Source organism: Pleurodeles waltl, chromosome 7 (genome assembly GCF_031143425.1).
Source record: "Pleurodeles waltl isolate 20211129_DDA chromosome 7, aPleWal1.hap1.20221129, whole genome shotgun sequence".
NCBI classification, from domain to species: domain Eukaryota; kingdom Metazoa; phylum Chordata; class Amphibia; order Caudata; family Salamandridae; genus Pleurodeles; species Pleurodeles waltl.
Genome location: NC_090446.1, coordinates 1,047,767,561 through 1,047,785,934, shown reverse-complemented (window position 1 = coordinate 1,047,785,934; position 18,374 = coordinate 1,047,767,561). Strand labels below are relative to the sequence as shown.

At 43.3% G+C, this 18,374-nt stretch overlaps 1 protein-coding gene across 1 annotated transcript in view; it reads right to left on the bottom strand.

Annotated features, from left to right (window-relative positions):
* The window catches only part of NOL11 (nucleolar protein 11), a 425,248-nt gene extending 408,673 nt beyond the window's left edge, over positions 1-16,575 (bottom strand). The window contains exons 1-3 of the mRNA XM_069199905.1: positions 16,378-16,575; positions 6,327-6,440; positions 5,846-5,902 (exon numbers count right to left, since the gene is read on the bottom strand). Coding sequence (XP_069056006.1) covers positions 5,846-5,902; positions 6,327-6,440; positions 16,378-16,563 — 357 coding nt within the window. The 5' untranslated portion in view covers positions 16,564-16,575. The remainder of the gene's footprint in view (positions 1-5,845; positions 5,903-6,326; positions 6,441-16,377) is intronic.
* Between the last annotated feature and the right edge of the window lie 1,799 nt (positions 16,576-18,374).

Genomic DNA, 18,374 nt, shown 5'->3' with positions numbered 1-18,374 from the left:
AGCGCCCCCAAAGATGCTGGAAACTCACAATCTTCAGATGCCTCAGAGTCATTGATCAGTGTATGACATGGAGCCATCTCAAACTGAATTCTTCCACAACGAAAATACTCACGTGGCAACTGAAAAAATTATGACCCACTGTGTACATGGCCTGATGATCTGGAACCACCTCACAAAGTATCTAAGGAAGTTAGAAACCTTGGAATTACCATGGACTCCAAGTTAACAATGAATGCTGAAGTGGGCAAATTAGCAAGAGCAAGCTTCATCACCATAAAAACTCTGTAACGCATCCTCCCAAACCTCGGATTTCCACACAAAGTGCAGGCTACTATCGTAACTGGATTACGCCAACGGCCTCTACCGTGGATCATCTCTATCTACTACGAAAAAACTACAACACATTCAGAAAGCGGCTGCTGGCCTACTCCTAAATATGATTTGGTGAAAATCTGTTCAGTAGTTTATGAGATATTAGAGTTTTAAAAATACAGATATATAGGGCAGCGGATCCTCCACGGATTCAGATTAATTTGGATCCGCAGATCCAGGTGAAAAGCAAGGCCTTGACTGGCTGGCCACAACCAGACAGAAAAGTTGCAAGTGCCATTTTGTCACATGGGCTCTGGAGTGGGAAAAGAGAGTAAAAACACATTAGGTGTAAGGATACAGGTATCCTAACCCCATAGGATACATAGTGGTCCCTCAGGGACCCCTCGTGGGCACAAAATTGCCCTTTCTTTCTGTTTGATCTGCAGTACCACAGGTAGATCCAGAAAATAAAAAATTTGAACACCCACGGCATCCAACCTCACGATGTGCACCGGCGAAGGCTGTGCGCAACTTGGGTTTGGGTGCATGCAGGAGGGTTGGCCATAGGCCAGCCCCGCGACCAACCCCCACTGCGCTGAAGGCTGTGCACAGTGAGGCTAATATTTACGTGTGTGCATACTAAAAAAAAAAACAAAAGAAAAAAAAATAAAAAAAACACAGAAGTTCACTGAAGAGGCCAAGAGTTTGCAGGGATGTTGTGGTTGGGTTCTGGATTTCCACGCACATGGCCGTGGAGATTCAGCAGTTGCAGCTCTGGTTGGCTCAAATAACTATGGCTCACGCACTAAGGTAAGTATAACTTGCGCCTTCGTCATGCACAGCTAATTACTCCACGTATTACACCACTGATGACACCTTCTATGGCATCACTGATCTTATTACTGCAACATTTGCAATAAAATTATTGATGAGAAAACTGTGCAGGGCGGGGGTGTGAGTTGACCAGGACTGAGCTGAGTTTGTGGTTTTGTGCGAGGAAATTCAGAACCTACCTGTGGCATCCCTGTGACCTTTGTTTTTTTCCAGTGAATGAATATATATATATATATATATATATATATATATATATATATATATATATATATATATACACACACACACACACATATATATATATACACATACACACGTTATTCTACACTTAACATGTTAATAGGTCATTTCATAGTTTCTATATGACTTGTTTGATTAGACACTTATGAGTCTGTTACTACTCCATCACAATAGGTAAATATTATTTTAAATCTTTATCTACAAGCATTTCACTACTTGAAATATTGAGGAAAGATAAAATAATGTTAGAAAAGTCCACAAATAAATTAACTTCAAATACTGCGCCTCTTGAAAGTGTGTGTGTTAAATCTCAATCTATTATATTTCTTACACGTATATTCCCTTACTATGCAATCATGCATCTATACATTTATAATTTTAGGCCCACTGTACAAGAGAAGAAAAAAAATACTCTGCGGAAAGCTTTACACACTCTCCATCACCCTATCCCTCTATCAATCTATATTCTATCCCCACTCTCAAGACTAATCCCAAAATCATTCAACTACTGTGATTTCCAAAATAACCCTTCCTAGACTCCTCACTCTTCTACCTCTCCTGGCTCACCCAAACCTCAGTTTACTATTATGAACTCCCAAATAACCCTACTAAATTCTCCCTCATTTATCTCTCCTGTGACTCATCCCAAACCTCATCTTACTACTATGATCTCCCAATTAACACTTTTGGATTCTTCCCTCCTCTATCCCTCCATTATTCTATTCAATCCGTCTAACAGATTTGCAGGCCCTCCGCTCAAATTAACCCATACCTCCCTATACTAATACTGTACTCCTATTTCCCCATACTAATTCACGACTAATCCTTTTGGGTTCTGGAGTAGTGTGCTACTCGCCGAAAATCGCTTCGGCGTCTCGTCTGGGGTAGTAAGCGCTGTATACATACAATAATTCTTGCAGCCATCCAGAAACTGCCCATCTCAGGTTTATGCAACATTTTAATTAGCCAAATGCATGATTTACTGAATTAAGATACTAAGGGCCTCATTAGGAGGCTGGCGGTCTTGACATTGCTAGCCTCGTGGTGGCAGTCAGATCAACGCACTCCAGGCGGGCCAACCGCCACATAACAACGCTGGCGGTTCGACCGCCAGGAGACTGTCATGTCCACCAGGAACATGGTTACCGACGGGCTGACGCCAGTCTGACTCATGCTCAGCCACAAGTGACACTCTAGTGACAAAAAGAAGCCTACACGTATTTGCGGCAGTTCTACTTGAGCATCAAGTTTATTCAGTGTAGAAGTTGTGGCTCAGGAGTATAGTTACAGTGCATATTGAAATGCCATCTTCATTCAACACACCACCCCTCCCCCCCCAACCAAGTGCCACCCTATTACCACTCTTCCACTCCCCTCAACCCCCCCCCCCAACACTTTCACTAGTATTATGTTCTTTGTTACCTGCAGAAATAAACTTTGAGGCAGATGTAGCTTGCTGACATATTTCAGCATTATCTCAACCCACCCTCAGTTTAAGATCATGGTTTCCTTCAGAACCTAACACAGATCTCAAATTTGTCAAAGCTAGGATCAAAGGAAGCACTGATGACGACCAGAATTTATGGTAAAAGCATTTAATTTGAAACTGTACAAAACATCAAGTGCACAGATTCCAAGTGACACCCATCAAAGGATGATATATCTTCAAGTGATTCTAGGTAAAAATAAATTACCAAGCATTGATAATTTAAAATTAAAGTATTTCACAAGCAAATGAAAACTGAGCTGTGTGGCCAGCCTTCAGTCCATCTAGAACAATGACTGAGTGTTTTGTCATCACACCACTCAAACACCCTTCCTGCTTAAGAACAGTCTTGTGGCAAATCGCAGTGCAGTACTAGCTGCGTAGCTCTGCCTCTCTCCACCATGGTTTTTCAACCGGCACACTAGTCAGCAAAGCCAGACTTCCTAGCAGTGCCTAATGAGTTTAAGTTAAATATACTGCCGACTGTGAGCAGAAAACAATACAGAAGAGTGTTTGTCACAGAATAAATTTGACAGATTGCAAAAAAATGCAGGGGAACTTCAGCAAAGCACAAAAGTGAAACTTTCAATATTTAGGATCAACCGCATCTTCAAGCTGGCACTCCTCACTGAAAGTCTTTTGCAGTTTTGAGCCAGTCACCAAAAGAGTTATGCCAGTGCTGTTTATGCCAATCTATAGCCAGCCCTCTATGATTTTCCAAGCCTTGGAAAAACCAACTAATGGAGAGTGACACCCTTCGATAACTGCAGAGCGAACAGAAGCTTGGCATTTTATAGCTTGGGGTGTGCAAGAGTTTTTCAATCATGCACAGCAGAGTAGCTTGAGAAAATGTTCAAAACTCACACACTGAAAATCAGTGTCTGAGTATTCCACCAAATTTTCTTTTTCACCATCTAAGATTTTTATGACAGTCAAAAACATAATATATCCAACTGTGGCAGGATCTGAAACAAACCAGCATAAGATATTATTTTCTTAAAAGCATTTCATAGAAAGATAGGCTTTTAATAAGTCTTTTCTGTCTTTTTAACAGAGCCAATTACATATAAACGTTAACCCTATGAAATATGATCGACTGAAGTGTCAATTCGAGTTGCCTCCTCCAAAAGGGTCTATTAAACCATGATCCAATACATATGAGAATTGTGACATGTCCCTTTAGGTAATCAAGGACTACGGGTGCTCCACTGTCTAACTATGCCTACTTTGTTAATTTGTTTGCTCCCTGGATCAAGGATACATGGGCATACTAGTGACTTTCAGGCATGTTCTTTCGGAGTACCTCTTAAAGTGAATTATCTAGCTTAACACAAAAACTTAGAATACCAACAATCTCATCCACACTTTTTTCTTGAAGTATGGAGCTTATTTTTCTCTCTTCTTTTTTTAAACAATGAGATTGTCTCCTCCATTGCGCATTCAGCAATACGGCCTCTTTTTTTCTCCCCAACTATGTTCAAACAAAATCTTTGGAACACAATCCATGTCATCTGACTTCCATCACATAACAAGAGTTTTCATGACATGTATCTTCATGGACACAAATGTAAGACTCCATGTAAGATTATTTTCAAGATTACAGTTTGATTCAAACTCCCCAGAGCTCTCCACTTGCTCCACTGGAGGGGGCAAAGAAATGAAATATTAAGGGGAGCCCACCACCAAAAATCTCCTTACCAACAATTCATGGCTGCTCAAATTAATAGGTATTCAAACTAAGCGAATTGGTCACAATCTGGAGAGTGGTTGTCAGAATAGATGGCCACAGCATCGTAAAAAGAAGAGGGGTTGGTTTCACTCATATAGGGTGAACCTGCACTAGAGGCAAAGGGAATGGTCTGGCTATCTTCCCCATCCATCAGGTACATCTCTTTAGATCAGAGGGCAAAAGAGTGTATGTGCACACTTGGATATCTGAAATGAGCATCACCAACCCTGTACAAAGAAGATCACCATCTGGTGAAGCACACATGTGGGGTCCCGTGGACTCTAATGCTCGCCAGATTTGCACTATGCATACACAAACACACAAATAGCAAAGGCATCCTTCATACATGATGAATGCCATGAATATTAATTATATAGGGAGTGAATGGACTTGTTCCACGGGAGAGCTTGAAGAAAACTTTATCACAGGAGTACAGGTAGAAGACATTGCCTTGACTACAATTTGCTGCCACAACCATGATTTGCCACAGTGTGGGTAAAGACAACGGTTGCCATTATGACTCAAAAAGAAGTATGTACATTTTGGTTATCTCACGGACATCAAAGTTAATTTCTGATGTCAACAAAAACATGAATCAAATGGAGCATTTCGAAAAGCACTTGAACGAATATGGAAAGCACTAGGAAAACATACAGGGATGTTCAGAAACATATATGGCCAAACCCATATTTTGATGTAGTGAAAGTAGCAGCAGAAAGTGTAAGATGCCTGCTAACTTCTGGAAGACTCTCAAAGTACTTGGTAGAACATGGCAACTACTACTAAAATTGTGCATTATCGATTACATACTACAAGTCTGCAAAACAATCTCAAGCAGGTGTGAAAACTGGTCTTGTTAATAAAAAAAATAAAAAACATCAAAATGAAAATGGAAATTAAATTAAGTAACTTTGCGTCTCCGAACTTCATAAAATGGAGGTGGAAATCTTATATTGCACATTTGCTAAAAACAAGCAACATTAAAAACTAAGTAACACACGTGCATATCGGGACATTGCTGCTAGCATCTTAATAAAATGCATTTATTCTACTGTGCAAATTGTGGTGCATTTGTTCTACCATGAGGTTTGTGGTTGCGTGATTTAAAAAACACACTGATTTCAAGACACAGAGGAGCGGCATAAAAAGAGTAAGCAAAAGAAAGAAAGGAAGAAAAAACATTTTTTTTTAAATTACATTCAAAACAAATGTTCAAAAGCAAACAAATTTAGAAAAAGACATACCGTTGATTTAAATACTTTTTCTAAATTAACATTGTCATCTTTCCATATTCTTAGAACCTGGAAAATGGAAAATAATTTAGTCTTGACTGCAAAAAAAAAGGGAAGAAGATGATGTTCACAAGTTTACACAATGCCAAACAAAACTAGAAGGAATGTTACAACAAACAGGAATTTATTTATATAAAGAGTACGAAGCTCAATTCGAATTTCAGATTGTTTTAGTCATATTATAACCCCCTTTAGGCTATTCCTGCAAGTATGAATATCTTAGAGGTTATCACACAATACAAGCAACAAAATTCAGAGGTAGCAAGATATTCAAGATCTCAATTGCATACTTGCAAATTACTCTGAAACATGATAACTGCATTTTTTAAGGGATACAAATATATTGAGCTTAATGTGGTATGAAAACCCTGACATTTTTAATATTCACACATAAAGCACGTCATTAATTTTAAAATAGTAAAAAGATTACCACCTTGTTATCATGAACTGCAACATACTCTCCAGTTGCAAAGTTGTATACAGCAGGGGACGTTATGGTCTGCCCTTGTTTTACTGTCCAACTGCCCAGTGGTTTTTGATCTGATACCTAAGTAAGCAAGAAACAGATATTTTTTCAAAATACTTTACACCAAAAGAAGCACAAAATGAATTTACATAGCAAACAAGGAAGGAAACTGCATTTTGTAGTAACAAATCTATAAAAATCTACTGCAAAGTAATAACGTGTCTCCAGGGGTCACTTAAAAGAAGCAACAAAACCACAAATTCATTCAGCAGCAATGCCCTTCATTAGGAACAAGTCTATATTCAATCAAGTCACACATGCTCAGGTTGCACTCTCCTTGGGGGTCCACTTCATTTTGCACGCTGCCACTTCAATGCGCACACACTCCTTCCTTATTAGAAATTCCAGCCCAGTGCAGACTTGTAGGAAGTTGGCTCTGTATGTGCTATTTCAAAGTAAGGAATAGCATGCACAGAGTCCAAGGGTTCCCCTTAGAGGTAAAATAGTGGTAAAAATAGATAATACTAATGCTCTATTTTGTGGTAGTGTGGTCGAGCAGTAGGCTTATCCAAGGAGTAGTGTTAAGCATTTGTTGTACATACACATAGACAATAAATGAGGTACACACACTCAGAGACAAATCCAGCCAATAGGTTTTGTTATAGAAAAATATCTTTTCTTAGTTTATTTTAAGAACCACAGGTTCAAATTTAACATGTAATATCTTGTTTGAAAGGTATTGCAGGTAAGTACATTAGGAACTTTGAATCATTTCAATTGCATGTATACTGTTCATGTTATTCACAAATAGCTATTTTAAAAGTGGACACAGTGCAATTTTCACAGTTCCTGGGGGAGGTAAGTTTTTGTTAGTTTTACCAGGTAAGTACGACACTTACAGGGTTCAGTTCTTGGTCCAAGGTAGCCCACCGTTGGGGGTTCAGAGCAACCCCAAAGTTACCACACCAGCAGCTCAGGTGCAGAGTTCAAAGTGGTGCCCAAAACGCATAGGCTTCAATGGAGAGAAGAGGGTGCCCCGGTTCCAGTCTGCCAGCAGGTAAGTACCCGCGTCTTCGGAGGGCAGACCAGGGGGGTTTTGTAGGGCACCGGGGGAAACACAAGCCCACACAGAAATTTCACACTCAGCGGCGCGGGGCGGCCGGGTGCAGTGTTAGAACAAGCGTCGGGTTCGCAATGGAAGTCAATGAGAGATCAAGGGATCTCTTCAGCGCTGCAGGCAGGCAAGGGGGGGCTTCCTCGGGGAAACCTCCACTTGGGCAAGGGAGAGGGACTCCTGGGGGTCACTTCTGCAGTGAAAGTCCGGTCCTTCAGGTCCTGGGGGCTGCGGGTGCAGGGTCTTTTGCAGGCGTCGGGACTTAGGTTTCAGAGAGTCGCGGTCAGGGGAAGCCTCGGGATTCCCTCTGCAGGCGGTGCTGGGGGGGCTCAGGGGGGACAGGTTTTGGTACTCACAGTCGTAGAGTAGTCCGGGGGTCCTCCCTGAGGTGTTGGTTCTCCACCAGCCGAGTCGGGGTCGCCGGGTGCAGTGTTGCAAGTCTCACGCTTCTTGCGGGGAGATTGCAGGGGTCTTTAAAGCTGCTCCTTTGGATAAAGTTGCAGTCTTTTTGGAGCAGGTCCGCTGTCCTCGGGAGTTTCTTGTCGTCGTCGAAGCAGGGCAGTCCTCAGAGGATTCAGAGGTCGCTGGTCCCTTTGGAAGGCGTCGCTGGAGCAGAGTTCTTTGGAAGGCAGGAGACAGGCCGGTGAGTTTCTGGAGCCAAGGCAGTTGTTGTCTTCTGGTCTTCCTCTGCAGGGGTTTTCAGCTAGGCAGTCCTTCTTCTTGTTGTTGCAGGAATCTAATTTTCTAGGGTTCAGGGTAGCCCTTAAATACTAAATTTAAGGGCGTGTTTAGGTCTGGGGGGTTAGTAGCCAATGGCTACTAGCCCTGAGGGTGGGTACACCCTCTTTGTGCCTCCTCCCAAGGGGAGGGGGTCACATCCCTAATCCTATTGGGGGAATCCTCCATCTGCAAGATGGAGGATTTCTAAAAGTTAGAGTCACCTCAGCTCAGGACACCTTAGGGGCTGTCCTGACTGGCCAGTGACTCCTCCTTGTAGCTTTCTTTGTTCCCTCCAGCCTTGCCGCCAAAAGTGGGGGCCGTGGCCGGAGGGGGCGGGCAACTCCACTAAGCTGGAGTGCCCTGCTGGGCTGTGACAAAGGGGTGAGCCTTTGAGGCTCACCGCCAGGTGTTACAGCTCCTGCCTGGGGGAGGTGTTAGCATCTCCACCCAGTGCAGGCTTTGTTACTGGCCTCAGAGTGACAAAGGCACTCTCCCCATGAGGCCAGCAACATGTCTCTAGTGTGGCAGGCTGCTGGAACTAGTCAGCCTACACAGACAGTCGGTTAAGTTTCAGGGGGCACCTCTAAGGTGCCCTCTGTGGTGTATTTTACAATAAAATGTACACTGGCATCAGTGTGCATTTATTGTGCTGAGAAGTTTGATACCAAACTTCCCAGTTTTCAGTGTAGCCATTATGGTGCTGTGGAGTTCGTGTAAAACAGACTCCCAGACCATATACTCTTATGGCTACCCTGCACTTACAATGTCTAAGGTTTTGCTTAGACACTGTAGGGGCACAGTGCTCATGCACTGGTACCCTCACCTATGGTATAGTGCACCCTGCCTTAGGGCTGTAAGGCCTGCTAGAGGGGTGACTGACCTATACTTGCATAGGCAGTGAGAGGCTGGCATGGCACCCTGAGGGGAGTGCCATGTCGACTTACTCGTTTTGTTCTCACTAGCACACACAAGCTGGCAAGCAGTGTGTCTGTGCTGAGTGAGAGGTCTCCAGGGTGGCATAAGACATGCTGCAGCCCTTAGAGACCTTCCTTGGCATCAGGGCCCTTGGTACTAGAAGTACCAGTTACAAGGGACTTATCTGGATGCCAGGGTCTGCCAATTGTGGATACAAAAGTACAGGTTAGGGAAAGAACACTGGTGCTGGGGCCTGGTTAGCAGGCCTCAGCACACTTTCAATTGTAAACATAGCATCAGCAAAGGCAAAAAGTCAGGGGGCAACCATGCCAAGGAGGCATTTCCTTACAAGACTTGATCACTCTCACTACCACAGTATTTCCTCATGTTTACTGTTTAAAATATCGAGCTCTATTAGTTCATTAAAGCTTATTTTATTGCACTTTTTTTTTTTTTTTAAGATATCAAGGTTTATTAACTGTTTCTTAGGAGGCAATACTCTTTTCTACTGTACCGCATTATATATCTTCTAAATCCACATCTTCCAACTAAACTGCAAAAATAACAGTACCTCACCAGAAACACAATAGTAAAAGGTGATTTGCGGCAGCCTTTACGCATGGACTCGAGAATAAGACATCTCAGGGAATGTCGTGGTTAAACGGAGATTACCCCTTTCTCACAGACATATCATGCATCATACAAACACAGGCAATGACAAAGATGCAGTAAAGTTTCAGTAGTTTTTATTTAACACAACTGCAATTTGTGACATGTTGCATGGGCTGCAATGATTAGGATAATGAATAGTGCAAGAAACAGAATTGTGAAGACGAGAATCATTATTACAAAGACCCCCACCATCTTGCAATGAATGTAAAAGAAATATGAGATGTAATATGCCCTAATACCCTAATGTGATAGGCCTAACATCCTACCTAAAGGAGAGCTGGGTTTGCTAAACCTAATCTGCCAATGCCATGTCCATGAGAGGAGCCCCAAACCCTTGTTACCTTTGAATGAGGTCTCTATCTCAGACTCCGCAGGGACACGAAGACTGGGTCAGTGTCAAGACGACGTGCAGCATCGGTATCAGCGATGGTGGAGATGCCCTCTGGTTGGAATCCCTCTGATTATCTGTCTAAAGTGCGATGTATTTATACAGATCTACCAGGCCCCCTGACGTAGGCGTGTTCCCAAACAATAGATAACAGACATGCTTGGGACGGCAATTATAAACAAATCCCTCGAAAGTATAGAGAGGGAAAATCCATAAGTGTGAACACCTACTGTGCGTTTGTCTTTGTTGCTTGATCTTGACGTCTTAGCATGGTGGCACTGATAATGCAAAGCATAACAAGTGGCCTAACTATAAACAAGGCAGCCATCTTAGATTAATTAAATGGGCTAAGACAGAGCAAGCTAAGTAGGTTAAAAGTCACTAGGTGACGGGGGCACGAGTCTGCAAGCCAAAGGCAAAGTTAACTCCTTTAATCCCATTAAAACAAACTAGGATTCACTACAACCCAAAAACTCTCCATGTATTGTTTCAAATTGTTGTCTCGTTGTGCTAACATCCATAATTTGCATAAATTAATTTAGATGCAACAGACATCTAAATTAATGCATCACTAGATGTTTTGTTTACTTACAGAAAGCATCTAACTTCTTGTAGATCATTTAATTATCTCATGTCCAAGATGTTCAGGAATACCAGCCAAAATAAACTAATGGGTAGTTTTTGCAAGTAGATTACACCCTCTGGGATAACTCTTCACAATTTTAAATACTTAAATTATGATTTACGATAACTGGCTGAATCACTTATCAGCCTAAGTGGGAAGGGTATGCCCAGGCGTGGGTCCCATGCTTGCTATGAAACCAGATTCAAGCTAGCCTTAATGATGAAGGGTGATACCCTGAAATCGGTCCCAGGATGCTTGCTTATGGTCCAGGGAGGACTTGGCCTGGCAGTGGGAGCTGGACTGTTTTCAAGGTGAACAGAGTCAAGACTGATTTGCACATGGCTGGGTTCAAACTGGAGTGGCATGGTCAGCAAGAAAACTGATATAGTAAACCCAGATCTGTTACTGGGGGGTGAATGTTTGATTTGTTCTGCATTCCATCCATCATCTGTTGTTTTTGCATCTGTCACCCTAAGTGGGATGGGTATGCCCAGAGGTGGACCTGTAGTTAAATATGTGTTTTGACCACTGACTTCGTGTTGCGCCACCCTGCACCTGGCCTAGCTGTCCGGTGTTCACCAGTTACAGACTCCATTTTGTATTCAGTTTAGCCCTAGCTTCATTCTGCCTCTTGACTTTATCGTAGCATTAGACACTGCCATGTTGAAGGATGCCAGTGATTTTCCACGTTGTCTGTCTGTTTTCGTGCTTTTTTTTTCACCAAGGGCTTTGGTTGATAAGAATGTACTCAGATGGCAGGGAACGGTCTTGCTTTGATTATGGCCAAATCCCAACCTGTTATTTTCAAAGCATACCTAAACTAGCCAGCATGTTTGAATACTTCTTGTGCAACAGGAGGGGTTTTTCCATAAAGCTCCTTCTTTGTTTTTTTTTAAGATATAAAACAGGCCCAGTTCGACAGTAGGAGATTCAAAGACCTCAATCAGGATTCAGACGTCGGATGCCTGATATAGATTTCCCGTGAGGGTAGAGATCTCCCTTTCTCTTTCACAGTCAAACGGGGTCATCGGCTTGCTGGCAGGAGAAAGATGAAGCACCTGACAGGACCTACAGGGATGCATTTTTATTAATTATTTGCTTTGCATTACAATATAGATACATATATTTGCCATGTATATTGCAGTGGAGAATCAGTCGTGAATGTTTTCATTTCCTTGTTGCAACTATTTTTAAACGTGCGCTTTCAACATGCTAATCTCCTTTTAGGAACCCTGCGTAGTGAAATAATGAATGTCTTCTTTGGACTAAGAAGTGCATTCCAGATATTTTTTTGTCAGTGTATGAGTATTTCAGCTTGGTCATTAGTGAAAAGTAAAACAGAATCCTGTGCTTGTTATGCCACCCGATTCAAGCTAGCCTGGCTAATGAAGGGGTATACCCTGAAACCGGTCCCAGGATCCTAGTTTCTGCTCCAGGAAGGACTTGGCCTGGCAGCTTGGGCTGGACTGTCCAATGGGGAACAAGGTCAAGACTGATTTGCTTATGGCTGGGTTCAAACTGGAATGGCGTGGTGTAGGAAGATGGCTCTGTATGCACTATTTCAAAGTAAGGAATAGTATGCACACGGTCCAAGGGTTCCCCTTAGAGGTAAGATAGTGGCAAAAAGAGAATACTGATGCTCTATTTTGTGGTAGTGTGGTCGAGCAGTAGGCTTATCAAAGGAGTAGTGTTAAGCATTTGTTATACATACACACAGGCAATAAATGAGGAACACACACTCGGAGACAATTCCAGGCCAATAGGTTTTTGTAAAGAAACATATCTTTTCTTAGTTTATTTTAAGAACCACAGGTTCAAATTCTACATGTAATACTTTGAATGAAAGGTATTGCAGGTAAGTACTTTAGGAACTTTGAATAATCACAATAGCATATATACTTTTCAAATAAAACACATATAGCTATTTTAAAACTAGACACTTAGTGCAATTTTCACAGTTCCTAGGGGAGGTAAGTAATTGTTAGTTCTTGCGGGTAAGTAAACCACCTACGGGGTTCAAGTTTGGGTCCAAGGTAGCCCACCGTTGGGGGTTCAGAGCAACCCCAAAGTTACCATACCAGCAGCTCAGGGCCGGTCAGGTGCAGAGTTCAAAGTGGTGCCCAAAACGCATAGGCTTCAATGGAGAAGGGGGTGCCCCGGTTCCAGTCTGCCAGCAGGTAAGTACCCGCGTCTTCGGAGGGCAGACCAGGGGGGTTTTGTAGGGCACCGGGGGGGGGGGGGAACAAGTTAGCACAGAAAGTACACCCTCAGCAGCACGGGGGCGGCCGGGTGCAGTGTGCAAACACGCGTCGGGTTTGTCGTTGAAATCAATGGGAGACCAAGGGGTCTCTTCAGCGATGCAGGCAGGCAAGGGGGGGGGGGGCTCACTCCTGCACTGGAGTTCCGATCCTTTAGGTCCTGAGGACTGCGGGTGCAGGGTCTTTTCCAGGCGTCGGGATCTGAGAGTCAGGCAGTCGCGGTCAGGGGGAGCCTCGGGATTCCCTCTGCAGGCGTCGCTGTGGGGGCTCAGGGGGGGACAACTTTGGTTACTCACAGTCTCGGAGTCACCGGGGGGTCCTCCCTGAAGTGTTGTTTCTCCACCAGTCGAGTTGGGGTCGCCGGGTTGCAAGTCTCACGCTTCTGGCGGGAAACGCTGTTGTCTTTAAGTTGCTCCTTTGGAAACAAAGTTGCAGTCTTGGGTGAACAGGGCCGCTGTTCTCGGGAGTTTCTTGGTCCTTTTAGAGCAGGGCAGTCCTCTGAGGATTCAGAGGTCACTGGTCCTGGGGAAAGCGTCGCTGGAGCAGTTTTCTTCCGAAGGGGGGAGACAGGCCGGTAGAGCTGGGGCCAAGGCAGTTGGTGTCTCCGTCTTCTTTGCAGGGTTTTTCAGCTCAGCAGTCCTCTTCTTCTTAGGTTGCAGGAATCTGAGTTCCTAGGTTCTGGGGAGCCCCTAAATAGTGAATTTAGGGGTGTGTTTAGGTCTGTGAGGGCAGTAGCCAATGGCTACTGTCCTTGAGGGTGGGTACACCCTCTTTGTGCCGCCTCCCTGAGGGGAGGGGGGCACATCCCTATTCCTATTGGGGGAATCCTTCTTCTACAAGATGGAGGATTTCTAAAAGTCAGAGTCACCTCAGCTCAGGACACCTTAGGGGCTGTCCTGACTGGCCAGTGACGACTCCTTGTTTTTCCCATTATCTCTCCTGGACTTGCCGCTAAAAGTGGGGGCTGGGTCCAGGGGGCGGGCATCTCCACTAGCTGGAGTGCCCTGGGGCATTGTAACACGAAGCTTGAGCCTTTGAAGCTCACTGCTAGGTGTTACAGTTCCTGCAGGGGGGAGGTGTGAAGCACCTCCACCCAGAGCAGGCTTTGTTTCTGTCCTCAGAGAGCACAAAGGCTCTCGCCGCATGGGGTCAGAAACTCGTCTCTCAGCAGAAGGCTGGCAGAGACTAGTCAGTCCTGCACTGAACAATTGGGTAAAATACAGGGGGCATTTCTAAGATGCCCTCTGTGTGCATTTTTTAATAAATCCAACACTGGCATCAGTGTGGGTTTATTATTCTGAGAAGTTTGATACTAAACTTCCCAGTATTCAGTGTAGCCATTATGGAGCTGTGGAGTTCGTTTTTGACAGACTCCCAGACCATATACTCTTATGGCTACCCTGCACTTACAATGTCTAAGGTTTTGCTTAGACACTGTAGGGGCATAGTGCTCATGCACATATGCCCTCACCTGTGGTATACTGCACCCTGCCTTAGGGCTGTAAGGCCTGCTAGAGGGGTGACTTACCTATGCCACAGGCAGTGTGAGGTTGGCATGGCACCCTGGGGGGAGTGTCATGTCGACTTAGTCATTTTCTCCCCACCAGCACACACAAGCTGGCAAGCAGTGTGTCTGTGCTGAGTGAGGGGTCCCTAGGGTGGCATAAGACATGCTGCAGCCCTTAGAAACCTTCCCTGGCATCAGGGCCCTTGGTACCAGGGGTACCAGTTACAAGGGACTTACCTAGGTGCCAGGGTTGTGCCAATTGTGGAGACAATGGTACATTTTAGGTGAAAGAACACTGGTGCTGGGGCCTGGTTAGCAGGGTCCCAGTACACTTCTCAGTCAAGTCAGCATCAGTATCAGGCAAAAAGTGGGGGGTAACTGCAACAGGGAGCCATTTCTTTACACATGGCAAGCAAAAAAAAAAACTGATGGATTTAATCCAGATCTGTGACTGGGAGTCAATGTTTGATTTGTTCTGCATTGCTTCAATCATCTGTTGTTTTTGCAATTGGTTAAAGCTGATCCACTGCCCATGTTACAGGAAGATATTTCAACCGATTGTTCAAACTTCCCTGCTTTTCTGCAGTTGACTAGACTGCAGCAAGGGAATCTGCCTTATTACCAATCATAGGCAACTATATCATGGAACTGGTAGGAGTTCTAATTCTATATAAAGAGAATTAATTTAACAGTATGAGAAATTACATGTGTGTACGCCAAAGCGCGCGCACACACACTGCTGCGACACATCTTGTAACTGGTACTTGTGTTAGAGAAGCTCATGTGCTTTACAACATTATATGAGTAAAACTAGTGTGAGGTGGGATAAGATAGAAAGGGAAAACAGTGCTCAATGGGGAGCTTAAAGAACAAGCTTCTCTTCACTAGAAGTGAATTACTGTCCTGACCCAGCAACAACTACACAGAAGTGGGCCTGCCATGGCACATAACAGGTACCACCTGTACATTAGCATGACAGTTTCCCTTGCAAACACATAACAGACATCGAGTTTGAAGTAATACAAGCTTTCAGCACACAGGGAATAGGCACTGCCCACGCATTAGCATCATAACCTTACCCCACACACAAAAGTTACCACACGGTCCCTCGAGACACTAGATTGGTTAGTGAAGTTCATTCACAAGAGTAGTCAGCACTGCTCTCAGTCAATAAGGTTACCAGATCAACTGGTCAGCAAGAACCACAAGATTCAATCCGCGGTTTTCGATACACAACTTGATGTATTTTATAACTTCTGGTTCACTTCAGTGTAACTAACTTAACTGGCACACACGAAAGCATTTATTTCTTCATTTCTTTAATTATTAGAGCAGAGAAAATCAAAAAAAGAAAAATATATGGCGTGATACGGTATTCCATTTTGAGATGGTAAGTAAAAAAGAACAATATATTAAGCTACAAAAAAAAACGCGCGGTATATCCACAAAGCATGAAGATATATATATCAATCACACTGAGCATTCGTGAGGTTGATTCTAGAAGTTAAGCTAATTTCTAAAGGCAAACACAGAACTGAAGCACTGGACCTTGGTGACACAGACTCATCTTGTAACATTATCGGACAACCAGGTACTCATCTTACAAATGAGGTGCAGTGCAACTTAAAATGAAGGCATCGCGCATTAACGGATATTCTGGAAAGAGGAGCACGGCAACAAGAGGAAAAATATGATTACAAATGAAAAATCTGCAAAGCAAACACTGACTGAGAGCAAACTAATGAAGAATGTTGTCGATGAAAAAGATGGGAAGAAGGATCTCCACTCCATCCAAACAGACCTGTTACAAACCACTAACCTTGTACAGGGTCACCGTACGACCCTGGGTCGTCACCAGGAGCCGATCGGCCTCCTCCCCACCGGCTTCCACCCCAAGGACCACATCGGGTCTACGGTTTGGACCTGACACAAGGCTGCACAAGCAAAACTCAGACACGAAGGAAGCCATGCTGGAATAGACTCCCACAAGCCACAGCGAAAACATGACGTCAACACGTACAGCACGTTACTTAAAGAATGGTAGACACTGTAGGTGGACAAACTAGGAAGTGATCTGGGTTCTTTGAAATAAAAGACATAGCTGTAAATATTACAATCAGAAAAGTTTCTTTTTAAGCAGAGAACTTGGGCGTTACCTTTAAAACGCGACATTTTGCTTTCAATTTGGTGAAAACACAGCGCAGAAGAATAAACTCTATTTTTTCTGACATTCTGTTAAAAGCAGCAAAATGCAAATAAATACCTTCCATTTGGCGAATTTGATGACTGTGCTGTGCTACTGAAAATGTACCGAAAGCGCGCACTAGAGGGCGGAGTTGTCAATACTTTAGTGCGAGGCAAATATGCAGAGTAAACATAATTGGAATGGCGAAAATATACCGTGGAGCAGACCTGGCACATTGGTCCATCCCACTTGCAATAACTCCACTCGTACGCCAAGCACGATAATTTAAATCATTTTCAGAAATGCTGGGTCTTAGAGGCGTGGAGGTGTAAATTATGGGCACGTACAGATTGCCATATATTTGAAAAGAACTGGGTACAGAGAATGTTTTCTAATGTTACAAAATGATGAAAGGGCCACGGTAGGTGTAAGCAGCATCAGAAGTCGGAGTCAGAATTCCAGTTATGAAGGCACCCTCAACTTATCTATTTTGTTATGATAATAGTAAGCAGACTCATCCCTTAAGATTGCCATTTGACTCGTTATAATGTATAATGTAGATTTTCCTGGTGAGTTATGAAGGAAAGTCTTAATTTTATTAAAGACACAGAGGCGAGTATTATGCCTTTCTTTTCTTGTTTATTTAAATAGCAGCGCAGTCAAGAAACTTCAAATCCCATAAGGCGAATAATGGCAGCCAATGGGAAACAAAACGTAGTCCACAGAGTCCACCAATCACCAACCAGACAACCCCCCAGTAGTTATTTTGTCAGTGAACAGCCCTCTTTTCTTGTGCAAGTGATCAAATAGTAATGAACATAGGAACAAATGAGAAAATGATGCAACAAGCCATTAGAACCGAGAAAAGTTCCTGGGGAAAATTAAGACTTTCCTTCATAACTTACTAGGAAAGTCTACATTTTCTGACAAGAACAGAGGCTCTTATTATCTTTTTAAAAGGGAATTAATCACCGTTAAAGAAGCATGTTGTTCAGGCTTACAATAAAATGCTTTAAAAACATTATCGTTTGACCAATCAGCCGATTTGAGAATATCGTCCAGCCGAGAACCAGCTTAAAATGCCTTAACAGCCATACCTCCCCTGGCCGAATGAATCCAAAAGAGGAAGTATCAATGCCCGCTAAGGACATAACCCACTTAACCCAACGAACGAGGGTTGGAGATGATACAGGCTTGAAAGTTTTCCTGAAGGAAATGAGGAGTTGGGATGCTGAGAATGATCTCAAATCGACTGTCCTTTGATTATAAACCTTTAAGCTTTGACCTACACATAACTTAGGAAGGTCAGGGAAATAGGGATAAAACACTGTAGACAAATTAGTTTTGGTACGTCTATGAACTGTAAACAAAACACCTGAAGGAGTCAATTGACGAGTGGTAATGTTGAGCGCTTTAACAACTGAAAGTCTTTTGATAGAAACAAGACATAACAACATGGTAAGTTTTGCAGACAATATTTCAATGAAAGAACTGTATTATCAGGCCACAATAAAAATAGATTTAGTACCAAATTAACATCCCACACAGAATTATACCTTGGTAAAGGAGGATTACAAAATGTGACTCCCTTTATTAGACGGCAGACTAAAGGGTGTTCTCCCACTGGTTTT